At 35.9% G+C, this 22617-nt stretch overlaps 1 protein-coding gene across 1 annotated transcript in view; it reads left to right on the top strand.

Annotated features, from left to right (window-relative positions):
* ano5a (anoctamin 5a) overlaps nt 1–20728 on the top strand; it is a 43707-nt gene extending 22979 nt beyond the window's left edge. The window contains 17 exon segments of the mRNA XM_051099494.1: nt 22–306; nt 490–600; nt 704–819; nt 3635–3769; nt 3987–4092; nt 4232–4264; nt 4266–4293; nt 5449–5600; nt 8320–8394; nt 11361–11589; nt 11913–12091; nt 12334–12431; nt 12669–12799; nt 14935–15140; nt 15389–15591; nt 15670–15775; nt 18416–20728. Of these exon segments, the coding sequence (XP_050955451.1) occupies nt 22–306; nt 490–600; nt 704–819; nt 3635–3769; nt 3987–4092; nt 4232–4264; nt 4266–4293; nt 5449–5600; nt 8320–8394; nt 11361–11589; nt 11913–12091; nt 12334–12431; nt 12669–12799; nt 14935–15140; nt 15389–15591; nt 15670–15775; nt 18416–18652 (2430 nt within the window). The 3' untranslated portion in view covers nt 18653–20728.
* Nucleotides 20729–22617: the final 1889 nt, after the last annotated feature.

Here is a 22617-nt window from a genome sequence, read left to right on the forward strand (position 1 = left end):
CTTGCACGTTTGTCTTTCCAGGAGTCTGAAGATGGGAGGACACACTTCCTGAAGATCCATGTTCCATGGGAAGTGCTGGCAACATATGCAGACGTTCTGAAAATCAAAGTGCCTTTTAAAATCAATGATATTCCAGATAAAAAAGACATGCCCATGAGCTGGCTCTTTACGCCCTATCGTCTGCCTGAACATGTGATGCAGCCCGAGCCTGACTACTTCACCGCCACGTTTGACAAAAGCAAGACTGACTTCTTCCTCATTGAGGATAAAGAAACCTTCTTTCCTCCGTCCACACGGAACAGGATTGTACGAAAACCTTTAGAAATACTGAGAATACATGAAAATAATACAAGATATTACATTTTATAACACTGAGTAACCTCCACTGGAGCGTGGTTATATTTAACTTGTAGAGCAGAAACCAGACATAGCATTTACTGAGGAACTGCCCTGTAACCAAAGGTTTGGTTTATTTTCTTCTCCATGTAGGTATATTACATCCTGTCCCGTTGTCCATATTCTAAAGAAGATAAGGATAAGAAGGGCATTAAGAGACTGCTGAACAACGGGACCTACACAGCTGCCTTCCCTCTGCATGATGTAAGTCTTTACCAGAGGAAGATGTGCATTCAGTGGCACAAATATTCACAAGGTTTTGTTCCATGAAAAAAACAGTAACGTTAATGTGTGTTTTTTTTTGTAGTGTAGGTACTGGACCAGGTCTCGTGATGCTAACTGTGAGAGCGAACGCTATTCCTTGTATAAATACTGGGCCCGTTTCACCCGCTTTTACAAGGAGCAGCCGCTCAACCTCATACGGTGAGACCAGCAAACACCTTGGTTTATACTTATCGTCCTTTTTTCAAAACTGTCCCACCAAAACAGCATAGAAATTTTGCCTTGACATTTTCAGTCTTTATATTCTGATATATTATGTATCTCAGTGATTATGTATTTGCTCTCAAATGTCTTAAAATTTGTATATTTTGGTACGCATTCTTCAACAAATTAATTTCATTAATATGCACCAGTATTACAATACAAATTAATAAACAGCAATATATAGCTACGTGTACATACTAAAACATCTACAGTACAATCTTAAACATGTAAAATGCCAGTACAACATTTTTAAGTGATGATGCAAATAATTGAATCAGAATTACGAATGAATTCGCTGAAGCAAAGTAACATTGTTTTCATTGCTGATGTTTAAATCAGAAATGCTATCACGTTTTTCTTAACCAGGGTTTCCGCGGGTCTTAAAGTCTTCAAAAGTCTTAGGCTACGTCTACATTAATCCAGAGACATTTGAAAACAGAGTTTTTGTTTTAAAACGCTCTCCGTCCACACTAGCGTTTTCAAGCGTTTTGCAAATGTTTCTCAGCTACACTGAAACGTGGGAAAAAGTTAAATTCGCCATACTGTGCATCGCTTAGATGATACAAACGGAACAGACATAATAAGTTTTAACGCATTTCTTGGCAGGATCAATTTATTTACGGAAATACCTCATCATTCACTGACGCGTCTATGTCGCGCGCTCTCCTGTTTGATCTAAAAAGCAACTGCCCTCACGTTTAGCTGCAGGAGTCAGGACAGCAACTAAGTACATTTTCTGTCATCTTTTTAGGACTGTAATGTGAAGAGTGTACAAATATATCTTTAGCAGCAGTGTAGAAGTGAATAGCACATAACAGCCACAATTACCGGTATAAACATAGATATCTATTGGTACAATATGCGTCACCTGACTAAACATGCGTCATCGTTTTCAAAAGCCTCCGTTTTCACAGTCCACACTGCAACACGAAAACTGCATTTTCAAATTTATCCACTTTGGAGAGCGTTTTCAAAAAGCTCAGTTTTCCTTGACCAAAAACACCATCTCAGTGTGGACGGAAGGCCAAAACAGAGAGAAAAAGATGCCTTTTTTAAACGAAAACGTATTAGTGTGGACATGGCCACGCTTTTCCGTGAATTAAGGCCTTGAAAAGGTCTTAAATCAGAGCAGTAAGTCTTAAATTTATATGATCATGGCATTCATTTTTGTGAGGGATTTCATTTTAAAGTGAAGCAAAAGCGTAATTTCTGCTACATGGTTTAGGTTGCTCAATATTTATTAAACAATACGCGGTAGATGGCGGTTTGTGCTGCTTCATCTGTCAGTCACCCGAAGAACTTGTCGTTTTGATTTTTTTATAGTAATAAAAATCATTTAGTTCAGTTAGAGAACAGACAATACAATTAAAACTGAACGCGGCTGCTCAATGCAGTGTGCTGAATGTCGCATCACAGATCAGATTTAATTTATCACCTAAAGAGAGTGAGTCGAGCTTCTGACAAGAAGAGGCCATGTTGGAAGAGTTTCAGAACGAAATGCAAATATATTGGATTTTGAAAAGCCTATTGACTTCTGCCATTTATCTGACGTGATAGTGGAAGTTTCATATTTATTTGGTTCCACAGTATTTGCTGATTTTTATTTATTTAAACTGTGTGTTTTTTTATATATATATATTACATCAAGGTGTATGCCGTGCTTCCAAGGCTTCTTATTCGTTTGCTAATAAACGTACTACGTTTCTTATTTATTTGGTTACACGGTGTTTACTGATTTTCAGTTTTGTATACCATTTAAACTTTAAGTTATTATTTTATATTAGACATATAACCTGCATTGTGCATTTTTATTTGTTTTGTTAATAAAAGTTTGTTATGCTATGTTAATGCCGCTAATGAAAATAAAATGCGCACAATGTTTTTACAAGCTAACCAAAGGAAACTGAAGAACAGAGGGAGAACTCAAACGAACCAAAAACAAACAACTGCTTGATGCCGAATCGCCGTTAATTTGAAAGTGAAAGTAAAATGTGCATGCCGCTTTTACAGAAGGAAAGCGAGGAAAAGAGGTTAAAAACTGAAATGAACTAAAAACAAACAATTGCTAGATGCTGAATTGCTGCTAATTTGAAACTGAAGTTCTAAGTACTTAGAGAACCTATTGCTGTATTGTTTCCATTTGATTTTTTCCCCTTAATTTTTCTTTAGTTGGTCTCAAAAAAAGTCTTAAATTTACCTCAAAAAACCTGCAGAAACCCTGTTCTTAACACTCATACTCACAAACCAAGGAAGAATCATGTATCTTGTCTAATGGCGTATAATTAATAGCATATTGAAACCACTGCAATATGTCTGTCATTTTGTCGCTGAAGTAGGATGATGCTGTCACAACCACCTTGACTTTTAAGTTTGTTTTCATTCCTCATGTGTTCCCTTGACCTAGTTTATCTCTCCCCTTGATTACTTGAGCTAGCTCACCTGAACAATTATCCTCATTTGCTTGTGTATTTAAGTTCCTGTCTGTTCAGTTTAAGTTGGTTGGGTCTCGTCAATGTCTGTTGTATGTCACCAGCCTTCTCTGTGTGGAAATTACCCTTGTGTGGATCTATTAAAGACTGTTAACCTTCTGCTTCATGTTTGTGCGTGTTCACCGACACCATATCATGACAGATGCACTGTTTTTGTTGAAGAAATTAACTTAAATAAAAATGAATAGATAAAATCTAAAGAATGTGAGGTACTGAGCGAGTGGATAGATATTTCCTTGAATAATTTGTTCCCTGTAACACAGGAAGTACTACGGAGAGAAGATCGGCATCTACTTCGCTTGGCTGGGTTTCTATACAGAGATGCTGTCCTATGCCGCAGTTGTTGGTCTGCTCTGTTTCATCTATGGTGTGGCCTCCTTTGATGAAAACGTCTGGAGGTGAGGATTAGACAAGAAAGAAGAAAAAGCAGAGAAGAGTTCAGCTCATGCTATGGTGCCCCTTGTGGCAGTTCTATGAATGCAATTAATGCATTATGAATTGCTCTCTGACAAATTTCAAAAACACAGCAGCATGTTACAGAGCTTGAGGCCTAAGACACAAGTTAAAAGTAATAATTTTGAGTTTTTTGAGTTTTTTTTTTCTCTTTTTTTGCAGTAGAGAAATCTGCGATGAAAAGATTGGCGGGCAGATTGTCATGTGTCCTCTCTGTGATAAGAAATGTGGCTACTGGAAGCTCAACACAACCTGTAGCGCTTCATGGGTAGGTGAAAAAAAAAAACTTCCATGGTATAACTTGTTTTAATTAAGCATGTTTTTTTTTTTTTTTTTTTTTTTTTGTATTTTGTTGTTTTTGTTCCATATTATTAGGTAAAGTTATACCTTCTCTAATTGCCTTTTAGCAATCGTATCTGTTTGACAACACAGCGACAGTGTTTTTTTGCAATATTCATGGGAATATGGGGTGAGTAAAAAACTACTGCCTACACCTTTACTTATCATAATTTATTGCAATTTGATGCCAGTAGATCAGCCAGTGAAATTTAAGAGAATGTGTTATTTAGATGTAGTTTACTGTTATGATTATGATGAAAATGGCACATACACTGCCTAAAGTTGGTCAATATTTAATATTCTCTGTTACTCTGACTCCCCCTAATGGTAAAAGATGATGTGTTGTCAGTCAAGTCATTCACAATGTTGTGTTTTGTATGTTATGGCATCTGGTTGGGTAAAAAAAAAAAAAACCTTTTAATGTATGCATGTTTAGTACATTTTAAACAATTTTAATATGCAAATAATGCAAAAGAGAGGGGTCATGGGGTGTTTCATTAGAGAAAATAAGCTCTGTGACCAACAAAAGTTTAATTTGTACATGTTTTGTTCAATCTGATTATCTTCACAAATGATTTTATTTTATTTATTTATTTATTTTTTTTGTCTATTTTTAAAAGTTTTTCCTGAACGTTTGAGTTTGAATAGCTAGAAGTGAGTAGTGACGAGTAGTAGATGAGTTCACACTTGACAACCTCTGTGGTCTCATTTAACCACTTGTTAGCAGCGCCTTTTTTTTTTTTTTTTTTTTTTTTTTTTTTTTCAAAATAAGTGAAAGCTTCAAAAAAAAAAAAAAAAAAAAAAAAAAAAACCACACACACAAGGGCTATGACTAATGTATGTTATATTGTAGAATACTGTCTTGGGCTTGTGTTAAACACAGATCTTATTTCAGCCATTTAACCAAAAACCTTTTCTAAAAACATTGACTTCAGGACAATGAACCCCTCTGTAAAAAAAAAGTAAACAAAAAAAAAACGCATATGCTGGTTAGGTATGTTTTGAAGCATGGCTGCTGGTTTAAGCTGGTCTATAGCTGTGCATGTGCTGGTCCTAAGCTCGTCCTAAGCAACTAGCTCCCGCTTAGGATCACTACATGTCCAGCTTAAACCAGCTCAAACCAGCAGCCATGCTTCAAAACATACCTAACCAGCATACAGCCAGAATTGCTAAAATGCTAACTTTGGGTTCTGTATTTTGGCCTACAAAAATACATCATCCTTGAACCACTCCATGCATTCAGGAAACAATAGATGAATAAGTTGTAATTTTTCTCCGGTGTCAGTGACTCTGTTCCTGGAGTTCTGGAAGCGGCGTCAGGCTCGACTGGAGTACGAGTGGGATCTGGTGGACTTTGAGGAAGAGCAGCAACAGCTGCAGCTCAGACCCGAATACGAGACCAAATGCACCAGCCGTCGACTCAACCGTGTCACGCAAGTAAGCCTACACATCTAATGACCTTTTGACCCAGAGATTTTTCATTGTGTAGTTTTACCAGGAATTGTAATATTAGTGCAAATAATAGCAGGTTTTGGTCATTACAGAGCTAGGTTCTTCATTACTGGTCTTAGAAATTCACTTACCTGTAGAGTTTAGTTCCAGCTGCGCTTAAGTACACCTAGCCATAATTTTCAGACTTTGTGTAGTTATTTGTTTAATTAGAGTTGGAACTAATGCTGCCTTCACATGCTATTAAACATTTCCTACTTCCCACTTCCAAAGTGTTGTCATCAGAAAAGATTTATTAATTTTGTGTTTCTTGTGAAAATCTTATTAAAGCCAAAGGTATAGAAGATACTGAGTCAAACAGGTTTTTGAAGAAAATGTAGCGTCCCATTGTAGTGTCAACCATATACATTCAATGCCCTACCTAGATATTCAGCTTGCTGGTGATTCTGAAATATCAGTCAAATTAATTCTTAATTTTGCTTTGTTCATTAAAATGTGCATTGAAAGGTTATTTGCATACATGTGTATAGATGAAATGTAATGGCCCGTTCGACCTAGAAACTCGGGTATCAAAATTATCTTGAGTGTCCCAGTTGTAAATATGATTTGAGATGTCATTCATGTCAAAAGCATGTGAAGGCAGCATACACTCTGAGGAGGAATGAGGAACCCTGAAATAAAGAATTGTAGATCTATATCTTTTCTATATATTTTATATGCTATTGACTTTTTTGTTTTTTTTCTACAGGTAATTGTCAATTTATTGTTTATGTACAAATATTCATTGCAGGTCACCCTTTATTCAGAATTTAATGGTTTGTTAAACTTATATTTCATCTGTTCATCACTGATTTTAACTGTTTTTTCAGCAGATTTTGTTTTAGCTTTTATTTATTTATTTATTTGGTTTATATTAGTTTTCTACTAGACAGTATTTCAAGTCAGGCAAGCTAAAAAGATTACTAGGCTAGTTAGAAAACGCTAGGCTCAGAGAGATGGCTGAGTGGTTCATATTAGACCCATTGGTCAGTTTAGATGGCACATTTAAATTTGACTTAAAATGAAAATGAGGTTGTGATGGATGGACATAAGGTATGTACAATATATCACAACAAAGTCTTGTTACACCGAACTCTTGTTTTAAAAAGCTTAAAGGAGAAGTCCACTTTCAAAAGAAAGATTCACATACAAGGTACTCACCCCTTTGTCATGATGTTCATGTCTTTCTTTCTTCAGTTGTGAAGAAATTGTTTTTTGAGGAACACATTTCAGCATATACCCTAATTGTCATGAACCGGAAAAAAAAATGCAGGCAGAGCAAGACAAGACGAACGTTTGACATTAAAAAGTATATAAATTGTATAATTTTTATGAAAATAACCGATCGTTTCGCTAGATAAGACCCTTCTTCCTCAGCTGGGATCATTTACAACCGCATTTGGGATCGTTTGAAGCCACATTTAAACTGTATTTTGTACGTTCAAACTCGGGGCACCATATCAGTCCATTATATGGAGAAAAACCCTGAAATGTTTTCCTCAAAAATGTAACTTCTTTACGACTGAAGAAAGAAAGACATGAACATCTTGGATGACAAGGGGGTGACTACATTATATGTGAATCTTTGTTTTGGAAGTGGACTTCTCCTTTAAGACATAATTTCAGTGTTTATTAACTGAACATAGTGAATGCCACATACAATAGTTCATTAAATGGGGAAGGAGTTAGGGGCCGTTAATACAGAATGTGTTTTTCCATTCCAATGCACTTTTTCTTTGTAAATATAAATGTATATGATCGTTGTGCTCGCGTCTTGCACATAAGCGCCACATTTTTAAGACTGAAATTTTAACTTTTACACACAGCCTCCCTTATAAAAGTAGTGGACCAATCAGAAGACCCCAAAGGTGGGGCAAGCATTGGCAAACTTTGGCAAGTTGGCATGGCGACATTGTATTTGACGGCAACATGGTGGAAAAGGCATTCAACTCTGCTTTTTTTCTAAAACTGCACCTGAGCAGTGCATGTTGCATTTTCAAAGATGCATTTAGTGTGAACGACCCCTAAGTGACAAATATGTAGAACCTAGTTTTAATTTCCAAAAGTCATATTCAGTCAGATTTCAAACCATGATACGAGTGTATTGTTTTTTTTACAATTCTGAGGTGATAATAATATATTAATTTGACAGAAAATGGGTGTAATATGAAGTTACAGAGTCACTTTAGGTGTTGCCATTTCACAGACGGAAGATAAGTTGGTAGTCAAGGTTAGTTTATCCACCAGCCAATTGAGAAACTAGATAATGTGTTTGTTTGGCTTTGTTCATATTGTGTAGGAACAGGAGTGGGTTCTAGACCAGACACCAGCTGATAAAGCAGGCAGGTTTATCCTGTGCTGGGCCACAGTTGTTTTGTGGGTAAGGCAGGCACAGGACAATGATACTGTAGATCGAATTGCTGTGTGTGTGTTTGAGTGTGTATAGCATTAGCAGCCTGCTTGCAGTGTGATCGCAGCTTTAAAAGACTGTAGTCGTAGAATTAATCTGTATTGTAGAGATGGCAGATGACTCATTAGAAACAGGAAGAGTCCACATAGACAGCCGTGCGGACACTGACGGCACTAGTACAGTGCTAGATTAGGGCTCCTGTCCCAGGTGTGTGGTGGTGGTTGCTCATGATCCCTGCTTTGCTTGCTTGCTGTGTAGGAGATGGAGCCTTATTTACCTCTAACAAGCAAGTGTGCTCGTTCAGTACTGTCCGGGGCCACCGTCCTCTTCTGGGTGAGCATCAAAACTGTCTGCTACTTTCAGCAGATTTTCGTTTATTTTCCTTATATATACAGTGAGGGACAAATGATGTCATAAAGTACTTTTTATATTAGCGCATAATGTCAGCGATGTACAAAAATACAGTGGGGCTCAAAAATCCTAAACAGCACTGAAATTCTGGGATTCAAAATCTTGGAAAGTTTTCAGATATTTAAACATCACACGTTATGACATTGTGAACAAGAAATATTTAAAATTCTGCAGCATTTCTTCAATATTCAAATAAACAAATTTGTTTAATGTTCTTTTCAACTTTGGAGCGTATTCAAATCACACTGCATGACTTGAGGTTTTGCTTAGGTTAAACCAAAAAGGAGACACACTAAGTACTAAGACATTCTGAAATGTAGGCTTTTTTTTTTTTTTTTTTTAACCCTTTGCTCATTACAGAATATACAGAAGTGTTTTCACTAGTGGTCTCTTACAAAAAGTGGATTTTTGAACCCCACTGAATATATTAGCTCTGTTCCAATGTGAGCTCCCTACATATGACAGTTTAAGACATCAAACACAAGTATGTTATTTGGATCATTCAGGTAACAACATAGTATTAAGAATCAAGCGTATGTAAACTTTTGAACGGGGTCATTTTTATAAATGCATTTTTAAAAATTTTCTCTTGTGGACTATATGTAAAAGTCTTTTTGCATGTTATAAAAAAAAAACATGCTTTTTTTATGATCCCTTTTATTTTAGTAAAATAATTAACATAATGCAGATTCTGCAAGGTGTATGTAAACTTTTGACCTCAACTGATTTTTAGAGTTGTTAGCTTAGCAACATGCTAATATCAGATACAGCTGAAATCATTTGTGAAACAAATCTCCTCTAACTCTAAACTTTGCATGAGGAGCTATCGGGTATTAAATCACATATTAAATTTTATTTATTGCCTGCAGTGTTGCAGATTAGGAATTTAAGAGGTTCTGCTGTAGTAGGATGCTATCTGTATTGATATTATACAGTTTAAGTCAAAAGTTTACATATACCTTGCAGAATCTGCAAAATGTTAGTAAATTATTTTACCAAAATAAGAGGGATCATTCAAAATGCATGTTATTTTTTTATTTAGTACAGACCTGAATAAGATATTTCACATAAAAGACATTTACATATAGTCCACAAGAGAAAATATATAGTCAGACAGGTGTTTGACTATATAGATAATATAGTTAATATAGTTGAACCTATAAAAAATAATCTCATTCAAAAGTTTACATACACATGATTCTTAATACTGTGTTGTTACCTGAATGATCCACAGCTGTGTGTTTTTGTTTAGTGATAGTTGTTCATGAGTCCCTTGTTTGTTCTGAACAGTTAAACTGCTGCTGTTCTTCGGAAAAATCCTTCAGGTCCCACAGACTCACTGGTTTTTCAGCATTTTTTGTGTATTTAAACCCTTTCCAGCAATGACTGTATGATTTTGAGATCCATCTTTTCACACTGAGGGATTCATATGTGACTATTACAGATGGTTCAAACGCTCCCTGATGCTCCAGAAGGAAAAACAATGTATTAAGAGTTGGGGGGTGAAAACTTTTTGCATTTGAAGAGGGTAAATTTTGCTTATTTTGTCTTCTGGGAAAGTATCTTCTGTAGCTTCTGAAGGGCATTACTAAGTTAAAAAAAAAAGATATTTAGGTAAAATAAGAAAAATGTACACATCTTCATTCTGTTAAAAAATGTACACCCCTCGCTTGTAATGCATTGTTTTTCCTTCTGGAGCATCAGTGAGCATGTGAACCTTCTGTAATAGTTGCATATGAGTCCCTCAGTTGTCCTCTGTATGATTTTGAGATCCATCTTTTCACACTGTCATTGTTAAAAAGAGTTCAAATACACAAAAAATGCTGATAAACCAAGAATTTGTGGGACCTGATAGATTTTTCTAAAGAACAGCAGACAGTTTAACTGTTAAGAACAAACAAGGGACTTGTGAACAACTATCACTAAACAAAAAAACAGCTGTGGATCATTCAGGAACAACACAGTATTAAAAATCAAGCATATGTAAACTTTTGAACAGGGACATTTTGTCAAATATCTTACGCTGGTTAGAACTAAATGAAAAAAATGTAAAAAAATAAATAAATAAAATAACATGCATTTTGTATGATCTCTCTTATTTGGGTAAAATAATTATCATAATGCAGATTCTGCAAGGTGTATGCAAACTTTTGACCTCAACTGTATACTACCAATACAGATAGCATGCTAGATACAGCTGAAATTGTTTATAAAACACATCTCCTCTAAATCCAAACTTTGCATGAGGAGCACTTTTTGTATAAAGTTGGGTATTAAATCACATATTCAGTTTTATGTATTGCCTACAGTGTTGCAAATTAGAAACTTAAGAGGTTCTGCTGTAGTTAGGATGCTACTTGTGTTGGTAGTACAAATAATAATAAGTTGTGTCCCAAATTACGCACTATACACTATGCACTGTGTGCTCCACTGTCTAGTGTATGAATTATATAAGGTAATTTTGTCACAGAAACATCAGGGTCTGGTAGTAGCCCCTCCATTATGTAATTAAATCTGTGTGTTCAAATATGTTCAAATGTACTGATTTTTCAGTTAATTAAATTTTGGAACAGAGCTAACAAATACAGATATTATACTGTATAGCAAACAGATTATTGCATAATCTGTGTTAGCCTTAATATTGAATACTACTAAGTCGCTGGACTGTGTGGATCATCAGTAAGTTAAATCAGTAAATCTAACATTTGCTGTAGAACATTTTGCCTGAAGATGCATGTTATAACCAGCATGCTGCATTTTACTGTTTTAACGTCCTAGTTAGCACTGCTTGTTCGTATATCCAGCATATTTCCGTATGGAGTAGTAATGCTGATTGCGGTGAGTTGTTTTGTGTGTATGACGTGTGCTTCTCTCGCTCCAAAACCCAGATCTCTCTGATTATCGCCAGTATAATCGGTGTGATTGCGTACCGTCTGGCGGTGTTTGCGGCGTTTGCCAGTATCATGAAGGACAGCCCCGCCAATAAGCTGGAGGTGGTTGGAACCTTTATCACGCCCCAGTTCGCCACATCCGTAACCGCTTCCTGCATCAACTTTGTCATCATCATGATTCTGAACTTCCTGTATGAGCGTGTAGCAATAAAGATCACTGATATGGGTGAGTCTGCAGCAAATAGATGGGACTTCCAACCTCTTTTTCCACCTAAACCTTAAAAAATCCTAAAAGTAATATTGTAGCTTTTAAATAAATATAGTAAATCCAAAAAGATTAACAATAATTCTTTGTTTTGTTTTTATTTTTTAAACTAATCACCTTATGATTTGTGAATAGGTCTTTCTGATTTGTTGCAGTCAATTCATGATGTGTTCTATATCTTATATTAAACAATGACATACAAATACTACCTTACGTTTTTGAAGTATTAAATATTATAAATATTTTTGTATACTAAATATTTTAATTTATTCGTCTGTCCACAGAGGTTCCCAAAACCCACATGGAGTACGAGAACAAGCTAACGGTGAAGATGTTCCTCTTCCAGTTTGTCAACTACTATTCGTCTTGCTTCTACGTCGCCTTTTTCAAGGGCAAATTCGTGGGTTATCCTGGCAACTATGCCTACATGTTCGGCGAATGGAGTGGGCTGAGAAACGAAGAGGTAGATCTGAAATCCCATGAGCCTGTTTTAAAAGTTTCATTTAATTATTTTCTTCCCCCCATGCCATTATTTTACTTTTAAGCCATTGTTGTGCATTTGTTGTTGCCGTTGGATCTCTAATTTATATTAACTGAGTGTAGAGTTTAAGGACAGTAAGAAAATGTATATTATTGTATAATATTATACTTATTAGTAGATCAGTTTTACATAATTGCTTATTATTATAATGATTGTGTTTTCAGTGCGAGGCCGGTGGCTGTTTGATTGAGTTAACCACTCAGTTAGTGATCGTGATGGTGGGTAAACAGGTGTGGGGGAACATACAGGAAGCTCTCGTCCCGTAAGTCCACATGACCTGCCAAAATCACATGATGAAGATGACATTCGTAACTGTCATTATTTGTTGCATGATCAGGGCATATGCTTAATGTAGTGCCTATTTTGATGCTTACAAACAAAGAATAATGATGTAGATCCACTTAATATGTGTTCCTCTGCATTTTTATGCATTTGTGTATTTAGTTATTGTTAGTGGGTGTTGTTTTATGTATTTCTGTCTCTATGTCTGTGTGTGTAGCTGGTTGCGTAACTGGTGGGTAAGCAGAAGTGCTCGCAATCATCCGGAGAGTCTGTACAGCCGCTGGGAGCAGGATCACGACCTGCAGTGCTCCGGACAGCTCGGCCTCTTCTACGAGTACCTGGAGATGGGTGAGTGTGCGGTACATTAGTCTTCAGTCTCGTTTCTCCTTGACAAGAATTGCATTTGTTTAGTCGCAGAACGCTTTTACGACCACATCAAACAGGAGATGTTTCAGACGTGCACTCCAACTCGTCAGCTCATTAGTAGAGACTTTAAGACCTGAAGTGGGTCAGAAAAGGTACCGTTAAAAAGGGTTGTAAAAAATCATTATGTTCAGCAGCGGCAGCTCTTAAAGCAATAGTAGGTAAATAACCCAGTAACCCAGCTGCTGTGTTGTCTGTTAATCAGACAACGAATGAAAAAAAAAAAGGGGAAAACCATAACTAGTATAGCTTTAAAGGATTAGTCCACTTTCAGAACAAAAATGTACAAATAATGTACTCGCCCCCTTGTCATCCAGGATGTTCATGTCTTTCTTTCTTCAGTCGTAAAGAAATTATATTTATTGAGGAAAACATTTCAGCATTTTTCTCCATATAATGGACTGATATGGTGCCCCGGGTTTGAACGTACAAAATGCTTCAAACGATCCCAAATGCGGTTGTAAATGATCCCAGCTGAGGAAGAAGGGTCTTATCTAGCGAAATGAACGGTTTACAAAAAAGGTAAAACAGCGATATAGGATGATTTTGAAGTTGAGGGAGAACATGAGATGGGAGTAAGAGTAAGACAAGACGAGCGTTTGGCATTAAAAAGTATATAAATTGTATTATTTTTATGAAAATAATCAATTGTTTCACTAGATAAGACTCTTCTTCCTTGGCTGGGATCGTTTACAACCGCATTTAAATTGCATTTTGGAAGTTCAAAATTGGGGCACCATATCAGTCCATTATATGGAGAAAATGTCCTGAAATGTTTTCCTCAAAAAACATAATTTCTGTATGTCTGAAGAAAGAAAGACATGAACATCTTGGATGACAAGGGAGTGAGTACATTACCTGTAAATCTTTGTTCTGGAAGTGGACATATTCGTTAAGGATTCATCTTTATTTATTAAATGTATGTATATTTGCTACTTGCTAAAGGGCACAGTTGCTAAATATGACATTATAATTGGTTTATATGAAGATCATTTTAAATTCACATAAATTGTAAGTTGTTATTTTTTTGAAGTCTAACAAATGTTCAAATTGATAACTCTTAATTACACTGTAATGTTGAATGGTTAAATATTTAAAAAGTTTAATGTTAAGTGGAATTTAATTGTGATTAATTTAAGAGAATTTTTTTTTTTTTTTTTTTTTTTTTTTTTTTGTGGTTTCTTCAAGAAAGCTAATTACTTCAGTTCAAATTAATATTTCATGCCAGTATGTTACTGTGCTATAAGCTGGCTTTGTGCTGGGGTCCTGATCACCCTGTCAGTGCATATCTCTTCATTTAAGGGATTTTCTCAGCAATATTGTGCAATAAAAAAAATAAAAAAAATACATTTAAATTATGATCTGCTCTAGTAGATGCCATAGAAAATGCTGCAGAGCATGAGCCTTTAAGGAATGAACTGTCCTAGTTTTCAAAGATTTGAAAGAAAGTCGATTTAATGTTTTTTTGGGAAGCTGATCAATTGGCATGTTGTTAAACAACAGTACAATACAATGAAAGCACTAAACAGCCTCATTTTTGTCCCTGTCAGACATTAAACATGGTGTTACAATGACTAATATCTATAAAAATATTTCCTTGCTTCTATCATGGCCACAAATGAACAATTCGTTCCCACAATTTACTAATTTGTCACTTCATTTTAGGTCAATCCTAAGTAATTTGTTACCTCGTTTGAAGAAATTTTTGAGCGTGATTTACTAATCTGTTCTGTTCGAAGAATGATTTGTGAATCGCACCCTCTTTTTAAACAGGCTGCATCCCCATTAGTCTTGTCATACTTTATTCATAACAGCAGCAACAGAGGTCTTTTCTCATTACACAAAATGGATGACTTTATGAAGTTGCAGTTGCATTAAAAAAAGGAAACAATTACTAAATTATTATTAGTAAGCTGTGAGAGCAAATTGTTAATTTGTGGCCACAATATTTGCTGGCTCCATACACCAGCAAATTCTATGAATAAGCGTTCAGCCTGCAATAACTCAGTCTTACCGACAGATGGTGCTGTAGTTCATAAAAGTCTCATTTTGTTTTGCAGTTATCCAGTTTGGCTTCATCACCCTGTTTGTGGCCTCTTTCCCGCTGGCTCCTCTGCTGGCTCTGATGAATAATATCTTGGAAGTGCGAGTGGACGCCTGGAAATACACCACTCAGTTCCGCCGGCCCGTGGCGGCCAAAGCGCACAGCATCGGCGCATGGGACGAGATCCTCAACATGATTGCTGTTTTCTCAGTGGTCACCAATGTAAGTCTCTAGTAATATTGAGTCAGGAATCAATTTGACTACATCAGAGTTGGTTCGACAAGTGAGTCTTTTTGACTGATTCATTAACAAGAAACAGCTTATAAGAATCATTAGTACACCAACATCTTTAGTGAATTATTTTGAATAGTTCTGTCGCCTTTAATTCACTGGTAATGGAGCATATCCTGAGCAGAAGTATCAAAGCAGGTCATGTAGCAGCATTAAAAGTCATTCATTTTGTCTTTTAGGCTTTTATTGTCTCATTCACATCTGACATGATCCCTCGTCTGGTGTATAAGTACACAAATCGCGAAGGTAGCAATAACACAATGGCAGGATACATCAACGACAGCCTTTCATTCTTCAACATCTCTGAGTTCCAACCCCAAAACCGTCCAGACTATGACGAAAACCCGGATTGGTTCAACAGCTCCATCATCACCACCTGCAGGTACTGTTGTGTATGTTTGTGCTGTATTTTTTAATTGATAGAATTAATGTGACACTGACAAACGTGTGGATGTTGTAGGTACCGCGACCACCGCTACCCTCCAGGACACGAGAAACAGTACACCCATACCATGCAGTTCTGGCACATTCTCGCTGCCAAATTAGCATTTATCATCATTATGGAGGTATGGGCTCTTTAAATTTTTTTCATACCTGTGTTACCAAAAATAACTAAACTTTTGCATGCTTTTAAAAAGAGTACTTATTATGAAAAATACTTGGGATTAAGGTAATGCAATATACTTAATTGCAAACTGAATGTAAGTAAGTGTTTTCGGATACTTATTTGCATGTTAATTGCAATTAAATGAAAATGCATTATAGTGTAAATTAAAGAAAAAATAGCTAAACTCGACCATCTTAAGTCTGGCATGCAGTATTGGGTAACACTTTATTTTAAGGCGTCCTTGTTACACGTTACATGTATTTACTATTATAATAACAATAAATTATGCATAATTACATGCAAGTAACCCTAATCCTAACCCTAACCATATAGTAAATACATGTTATTAATTAATATTGCTCCGTGCTTAAATGTATAATTGCACTGTAACAGGGGCACCTTAAAATAAAGTGTAAGCCAGTATTGTCTTTGAAATATGGTTAAATGTACTGGTGAGCCTGTATGGTAAACTAAAATATACTTTAATGTAATTTCTATTGACTTTTTATGTCATGTATTTACATACATTTATAATTACTCATCATTACAATGATGTAGTTGTAATTTAGTATATGTAAAATTATGCTTCATTTTAACTGCAGTGTGATATTTGATTACATTTAAAGTTCATTTTATGATCGAGTTCACATGTGCTTTCGCAAGACAACAAAATAAGTGTACTTTGAAGCATGACAAAAGATCAAAGCAATGACTTAAAAGTTTTAATTTGACATTATTGCAAAGTGTTTTATTATTACTTAAGTGTGTAAAGAAACAGAAACAGTCATGGGGTGTGTTTCCATTACATATTTGCGCAAAACTTTGGTGATATTTTATCAATGTCGATAAAAAGGTATTGCACAATGACGCCGTTTCCATTAACCCATGATATACAACTAAAACTTTTTTTCCTCTCTTTGCAAAGTCTCCCTTGTTTTAAAAAGTTACTTTTTACACTGCAAGTACACCTTCAATACATTTGAACACTTTTGAATTTAAGGTTATTTTCCACAAGGATGATATAACAGAGAATAGCAGATGCAGCTCTGGATTATTTAAATATGCTTATTGTAACATTAAGTGTACTGATAAAATCAGGTAATTATTTTAGGTCCATTTGCACCACAATAAATCAAAACAACATATATTACAGACAAAAATTCACACCACAAATATGGACACTTTGAGCAACACTGGTTTTTACAGTGAACCGTTGGCACTAAAAATGTAAAATACACTCCTGCCATTATTTAGTAGACTGCAACTGTTATTAAAAAATATCTGGCTACATAATGCACAAATGCTTTTTGATTGTACATCAGATTTTTTCACTGTTTTCTAAACTGTTTGGTTTCATTAGGCAGTTACCTCCTGTCAAATTAATAGCAATTTAGTGTAATTATTTAAAATAATAATAATAATAATAATGTGATAATGCATTGATTTATTAATTCTATAAATAAATATATCAGCTTACAATAGTGGTTCAACAGATCACAAATCTCACGGTTCGGATCACATCATGGTTTTTGACCCATGGATTGGATAATCTTTCAGATCATCAAGAGAAGAAAAAATTGCTTAATGTAACTTTGCTATCCATTTATTAGCTACTTAACTACTTAAAGCTAAGTACTTCTTCATTACCACAGCAAAAACTACTAGCCTAACTATGAAATTTCAAACAAGTGAAAAAGTGACATGTGAACAGCCAGTAAAAAATGAGAACAAATACACAAATTAAAAGCATAGATAAAAACAATAGTGTTACAAATAAAATAAGCTTGGTAGTACTCAGGTACAGAAATGTAATATTTAGGGTAAAATAACACTGCACACTGTTCACTGTATAAATTAAATATAGATCTTTGTCAAAGCTGTTTTGTTGTTTGATGAGCATTAAAGGAGAAGTCCACTTCCAGAACAACAATTTACAAATAATGTACTCACCCCCTTGTCATCCAAGATGTTCATGTCTTTCTGTCTTCAGTCGTAAAGAAATTATGGTTTTTGAGGAAAACGTTTCAGGATTTTTCTCCATATAATGGACTGATATGGTGCCCGATTTTGAACTTCTAAAATGCAGTTTAAATGCAGCTTCAAAGGGCTCTAAACGATCCCAGCCATTATTTTTTTTTTGACATACTCTACCTTTTTGAGTACCTTTCCCATGCAGTATTGGGTAACACTTAATTTTAAGGTGCCCTTGTTACGTGTTGCATGTACTTACTGTTATAATAACAATAAATTATGCATAATCACATGCAAATAACCCTACGATACACCCTAATAACCCTTACCATATAGTAAATACATGTTGTTAATTAATATTGCTAATATTGCAGAGTACACAGACGATGAACTTGGACGTGCATTGATAAACTTTCACTCTATTATTGTTAAATTGTGCAATTAATCTGCGGATCACATGCGTGCTGAACAGTGGGGTTTGGTCCGTACGGATCATGGATTAACTACGATCCGTTCAACCACTGTCTTATAATAATTTGATCATTGAATAACTTCTTATAACATTTAAGTCATCAGTATTGAAATAAGTGCTAAATTTGTCCTGCATTTATACTCTTTCTCTCTCCAGCATGTGGTGTTTGTGGTGAAGTTCTTTGTGGCGTGGTTGATCCCCGACGTACCGTCAGAAGTGAAAGCTCGTATAAAGCGCGAGCGTTACCTCATCCAGGAGTACATGCACGACTACGAGCTGGAAAAACTGAAAATCCAGCTCAGCCAGAACGGCCCAAACATGGAAGAGTGCATATGTCCCACCACGGCCACCACGCCAGTGAAACTGGAGGTGTTATCAGACTGTCTGACCTAACACACGCCTGCCTGACCTTGACACTAGCACCTGAAAGCCAGTTAGAGAGTCTTTCAATCAGCCCATGTCCCAAACCAGTCCTCAACATAAAATCACATGCCACTGGTTCCTAAAATCTCATGGTTTATGTTGGATAATCTTTTCATACCACATCCGTTGTTTGGGGTTTTCCTCGAAATATCACTCCCATATTATATTTCCTTCACTATTAGTCATGTGACTTCTATAAGATGCCTATATAAAAAAAAGTTTGCATAATATAATAAGAGATATGAAGTACAATAACTTAATATATTTATGTGCAGAAATACCTAAAGCCACATGAGCTGTAACTCCGTTCCTGTCCATGCAGAATGGCATTTGCACTTGTCAAGAACAATTCGGTTTTCTCACGCTTTCCACATCGTTGTTCTCTGCTGATGTTGCCAATGTCTCTATAAGACACTACAGACATACAGAACAGACTGTTTATGATCTGTGTGAAACACTGTGTCAAAGTCTGGCAGCTCAAATGTCAGTCAAAACATCAAGCTTAGATTTCAGCCCAAAACCAAATTGGGTGAATTATAAAATGGACATTTCAGGTTTTGTGTGATTGGCTCTGAATTACAGCATAGATGGGTGTCTCCTTCACACAGCATCAAAATACAAGAACTCAGCGACAAACTTTATTGTTTAAAATGCCTTTAAGCTACCAAAGCTAAACAGCCTTAACATCATAGACATATGCATGGATCCTTTACATTATTTAAAATGAGAAATATTGAACACTTCTATTTACTGTATGTTCAGATGTACAAAGACATTCTAAAAAGGGGTTTCAGGATTTTTTTTGTTTCTCTTCTTTTATGATCAAAATTGTATATTTGACAAACTGGCACACACATTATTTTGCAGTATTATTTCACAGCCTGATGCAGCACCAATGCTGATTTTTAAAGCATCGTATAATAGTCGATTTATTTTATTTGCTGGAAACTGTATGCAGTAAAGAGGTTCTATGCCAAACATAAGTAGATAGTTATATAAACATGCACACTACACTCTTGTTGTGATCATTCACTGTTCTGTTCGGGTAATGGAGGCTTTGAATCTTCACTCACACGATTTATGAAGCAGTTATCACTCTGTGTTCATAGTTAAAGATAATCTGCACTTTAAAGCTTTACAGTGATGCACAGGAAACAAAATCTTCTCAAAGCCAAAGTTCCGCCGGTGATTCGAATGGCAAAGCTCATATATTTTTAATGTGCCTTTTTCTAAATACAAATGCTGGGTGTTTATTTGTGCTTCCTTTCCAAATGATTTACCGAATGTTGTCCTGGTCAAAAGGACAGTGTCACTTTGAGTTTGTTTTGCACGAAGCACTTATGGAGGAGTAATTTATCTCAGTGTTATTGAAACAAGATGTGTGACTAGCAACCCTTGTGAATCTACAAAATTCATTTCTAAAATGCCAATCTGATCATTCATATGGCATTGGACTAAAAGCTTAAAAAACTTCAAATAAAAAGTTATAATGAGGACCATGAACATCTGGCAGTTTGATATTTATATATGCTAATGATGATGGAAAATCTTAGCATATCTGTTTTGCTGTAATTTGTGGCTTGAATATTTAAGTTGGAAATCATGATATTTGTCTGTAAATGTTTTCAGTCTCTGGTTCATATATGAAGAATTTAGTCACTGTTTTGTCAGTTGTTCGCCATTAAAATGTATGCTGTTTGATTAAATCACTGTTGGTTGATGTAGCTGACAATCTACAAGCTGTGCTACGAGGTGAATAGCCATTTATCAGTAAAACATTCTGACCTTTTTGACATTTCAGCTAGACGTTGAAAGTGCTAGAGCTGTTCTGGTTGATCAAATGATCAAAGATTATGCCTTAACCTTTATCTGTGTTTTCCTTTTACTTTTAGGTTGATTTTATGCCTGTTTTTATGCATGGTTATGTTGGATGTAGATATGAATCCGAGTGTGTTTTTCTGTACTGCTAATGTACCAGAAATGTACTCCATTTTTAATACTTTAGGCAAACTTGTGTCACCCAAATAAACTATTGAATCCAGCAGAGACACTGGGGTCTTTAATTGTTGCTGTGGACATTGCTTTGATTCTTATGTCAAAATTTCAGGGGTTTAAGAGATGGTAGGATGATTATATTTCATGTATATGTAGTTTGCTCATGTAAATGTAGTAATTTCATATGATTTATGACATTCTGTGATGATGGACGGCTTGTTACAGTATACAATGACCAGACACAACATTAAAAACACCTTTGTAATATTGTGTAGGTTTCACCCATTCATTGCGTCATAGCCTCCACAAGACCTATGAACCTATGAACATGTCCTGTGGTCTCTGGCGCCAAGACATTAGCAGCAGGTCCTTTAAAGGGGTGATGACATGGATTTTTTAAATTATTTTAATGTTCCTTAAGGTTTACTTATAATGTTAATAAAGTTTTTTGCAGAAATAAATATGTTGAAAAATGATTGTTTTCAATCCTCATTCTGACCCTTTGTCTAAAACAACCTGTTTTAAGGGGCGTGTCCTTTAAGGCTTGCCAGTAATTGGCCAATGTTATGATTGGATAGGAAATGGTATCAACGCCCCCTCACTATTGAATTTCAGTGTTTTGACAACATGATCACAATAAAACGGTAATTTCTAGACAAAGCATTATGAAATCATCTGCTCACGGTTCGTGATGCAGCTGCAATCATATCTAGTACCACTTCATCTTTCAACAAGTGTTATTTTGTGAACTCTCCATGACACTACGCCTCGACGCGAACAAGCTGTTTAAACCAAACACATCAAAGCAAACATTATTTCACTCTCAAGCATGTGGACTGTGTCAGAAAGTGAACACGCATCTGTATACTGTATCCACTGTAGTCAAGATAGCAGCAGTGATTGTAATTAGGGACCAAGGACGAAGGTACATTAAAAGTACTTTAAAATCAATCCTAAATATAACTGGAAGCCAGTGTAAGGACCTGAGGACTGGTGTGATACACTCTGGCACACAGATAGAGGACTGTCTCAACATTAAACATAGCAAGTTTGGAATTTCTAACTCAAACTCTCTAGCGCCACCACTTTTCACTCATCACTCATGTTTATGCTAATAACTTTTGCACCATGCTAAATCAAATGGACACCAAAATGTGAATTTTGTCAAAATTCGTGAGGTCAAGTTTTTTCGCTATAATAGTTTGAAATAAACTACTTTTTCAAACTCACCCTAGATTATTTGTCTGATTTTCACCAAAATTGGTTCAGGTCATCTTTAGACCATTCTGGCAAAAAGTTATGGAATTCAAGTTGATTAGTTCTCGAATAATGTGTGGAAATGAATTTGACAAAAAGCATACAGAAGTGGATGTGAGGCTATGTCTCCGCAATGGTTTGGTGTATTGCGGGGGTGGGGAACGTTGATCCTTGAGGGCCAGTGTCCTTGGTCTTGAAGTCAGTGGAGCATAATGAGTCGAACCACACCCAGTTTTGCAATACAGGGTTGTCAGCAGAACATTGCCCAGACTGCCTCCGACGGCCTGTCTTCACCCTGTTTTGCATGGATCTCTTCCCCAAATGATACACATGCATTAGGCCGTCTACCTGGTCTAAAAGAAAATGTGATTCAGCAGTACTTCTGTGTGATTGTACCAGATGAGTTAGCCTTCACTCCCCATGTGCATCAGTGAGCCCTGGGCACCCATAAACCTTACGCTGGTTCTCCGATTGTCTTTTCTTGCAGAATTTTTGGTAGGTACCACTGCACTGAACACCCCAAAACTTGCTGTTTTGGAGATGTGTTGATCAAGTTGTCTAGCTATCACTATTTGCTCTTTTGAATTTTTTGATTGCCCATTTCACTTGATGCCTAATATATCCCAGCACTTGATGGTTGCCATTGTAACAATATAATTAGTGTGATTCACTTCACCTGATCA

Source organism: Labeo rohita, chromosome 25 (genome assembly GCF_022985175.1).
Source record: "Labeo rohita strain BAU-BD-2019 chromosome 25, IGBB_LRoh.1.0, whole genome shotgun sequence".
Taxonomy (NCBI): Eukaryota; Metazoa; Chordata; class Actinopteri; order Cypriniformes; family Cyprinidae; genus Labeo; species Labeo rohita.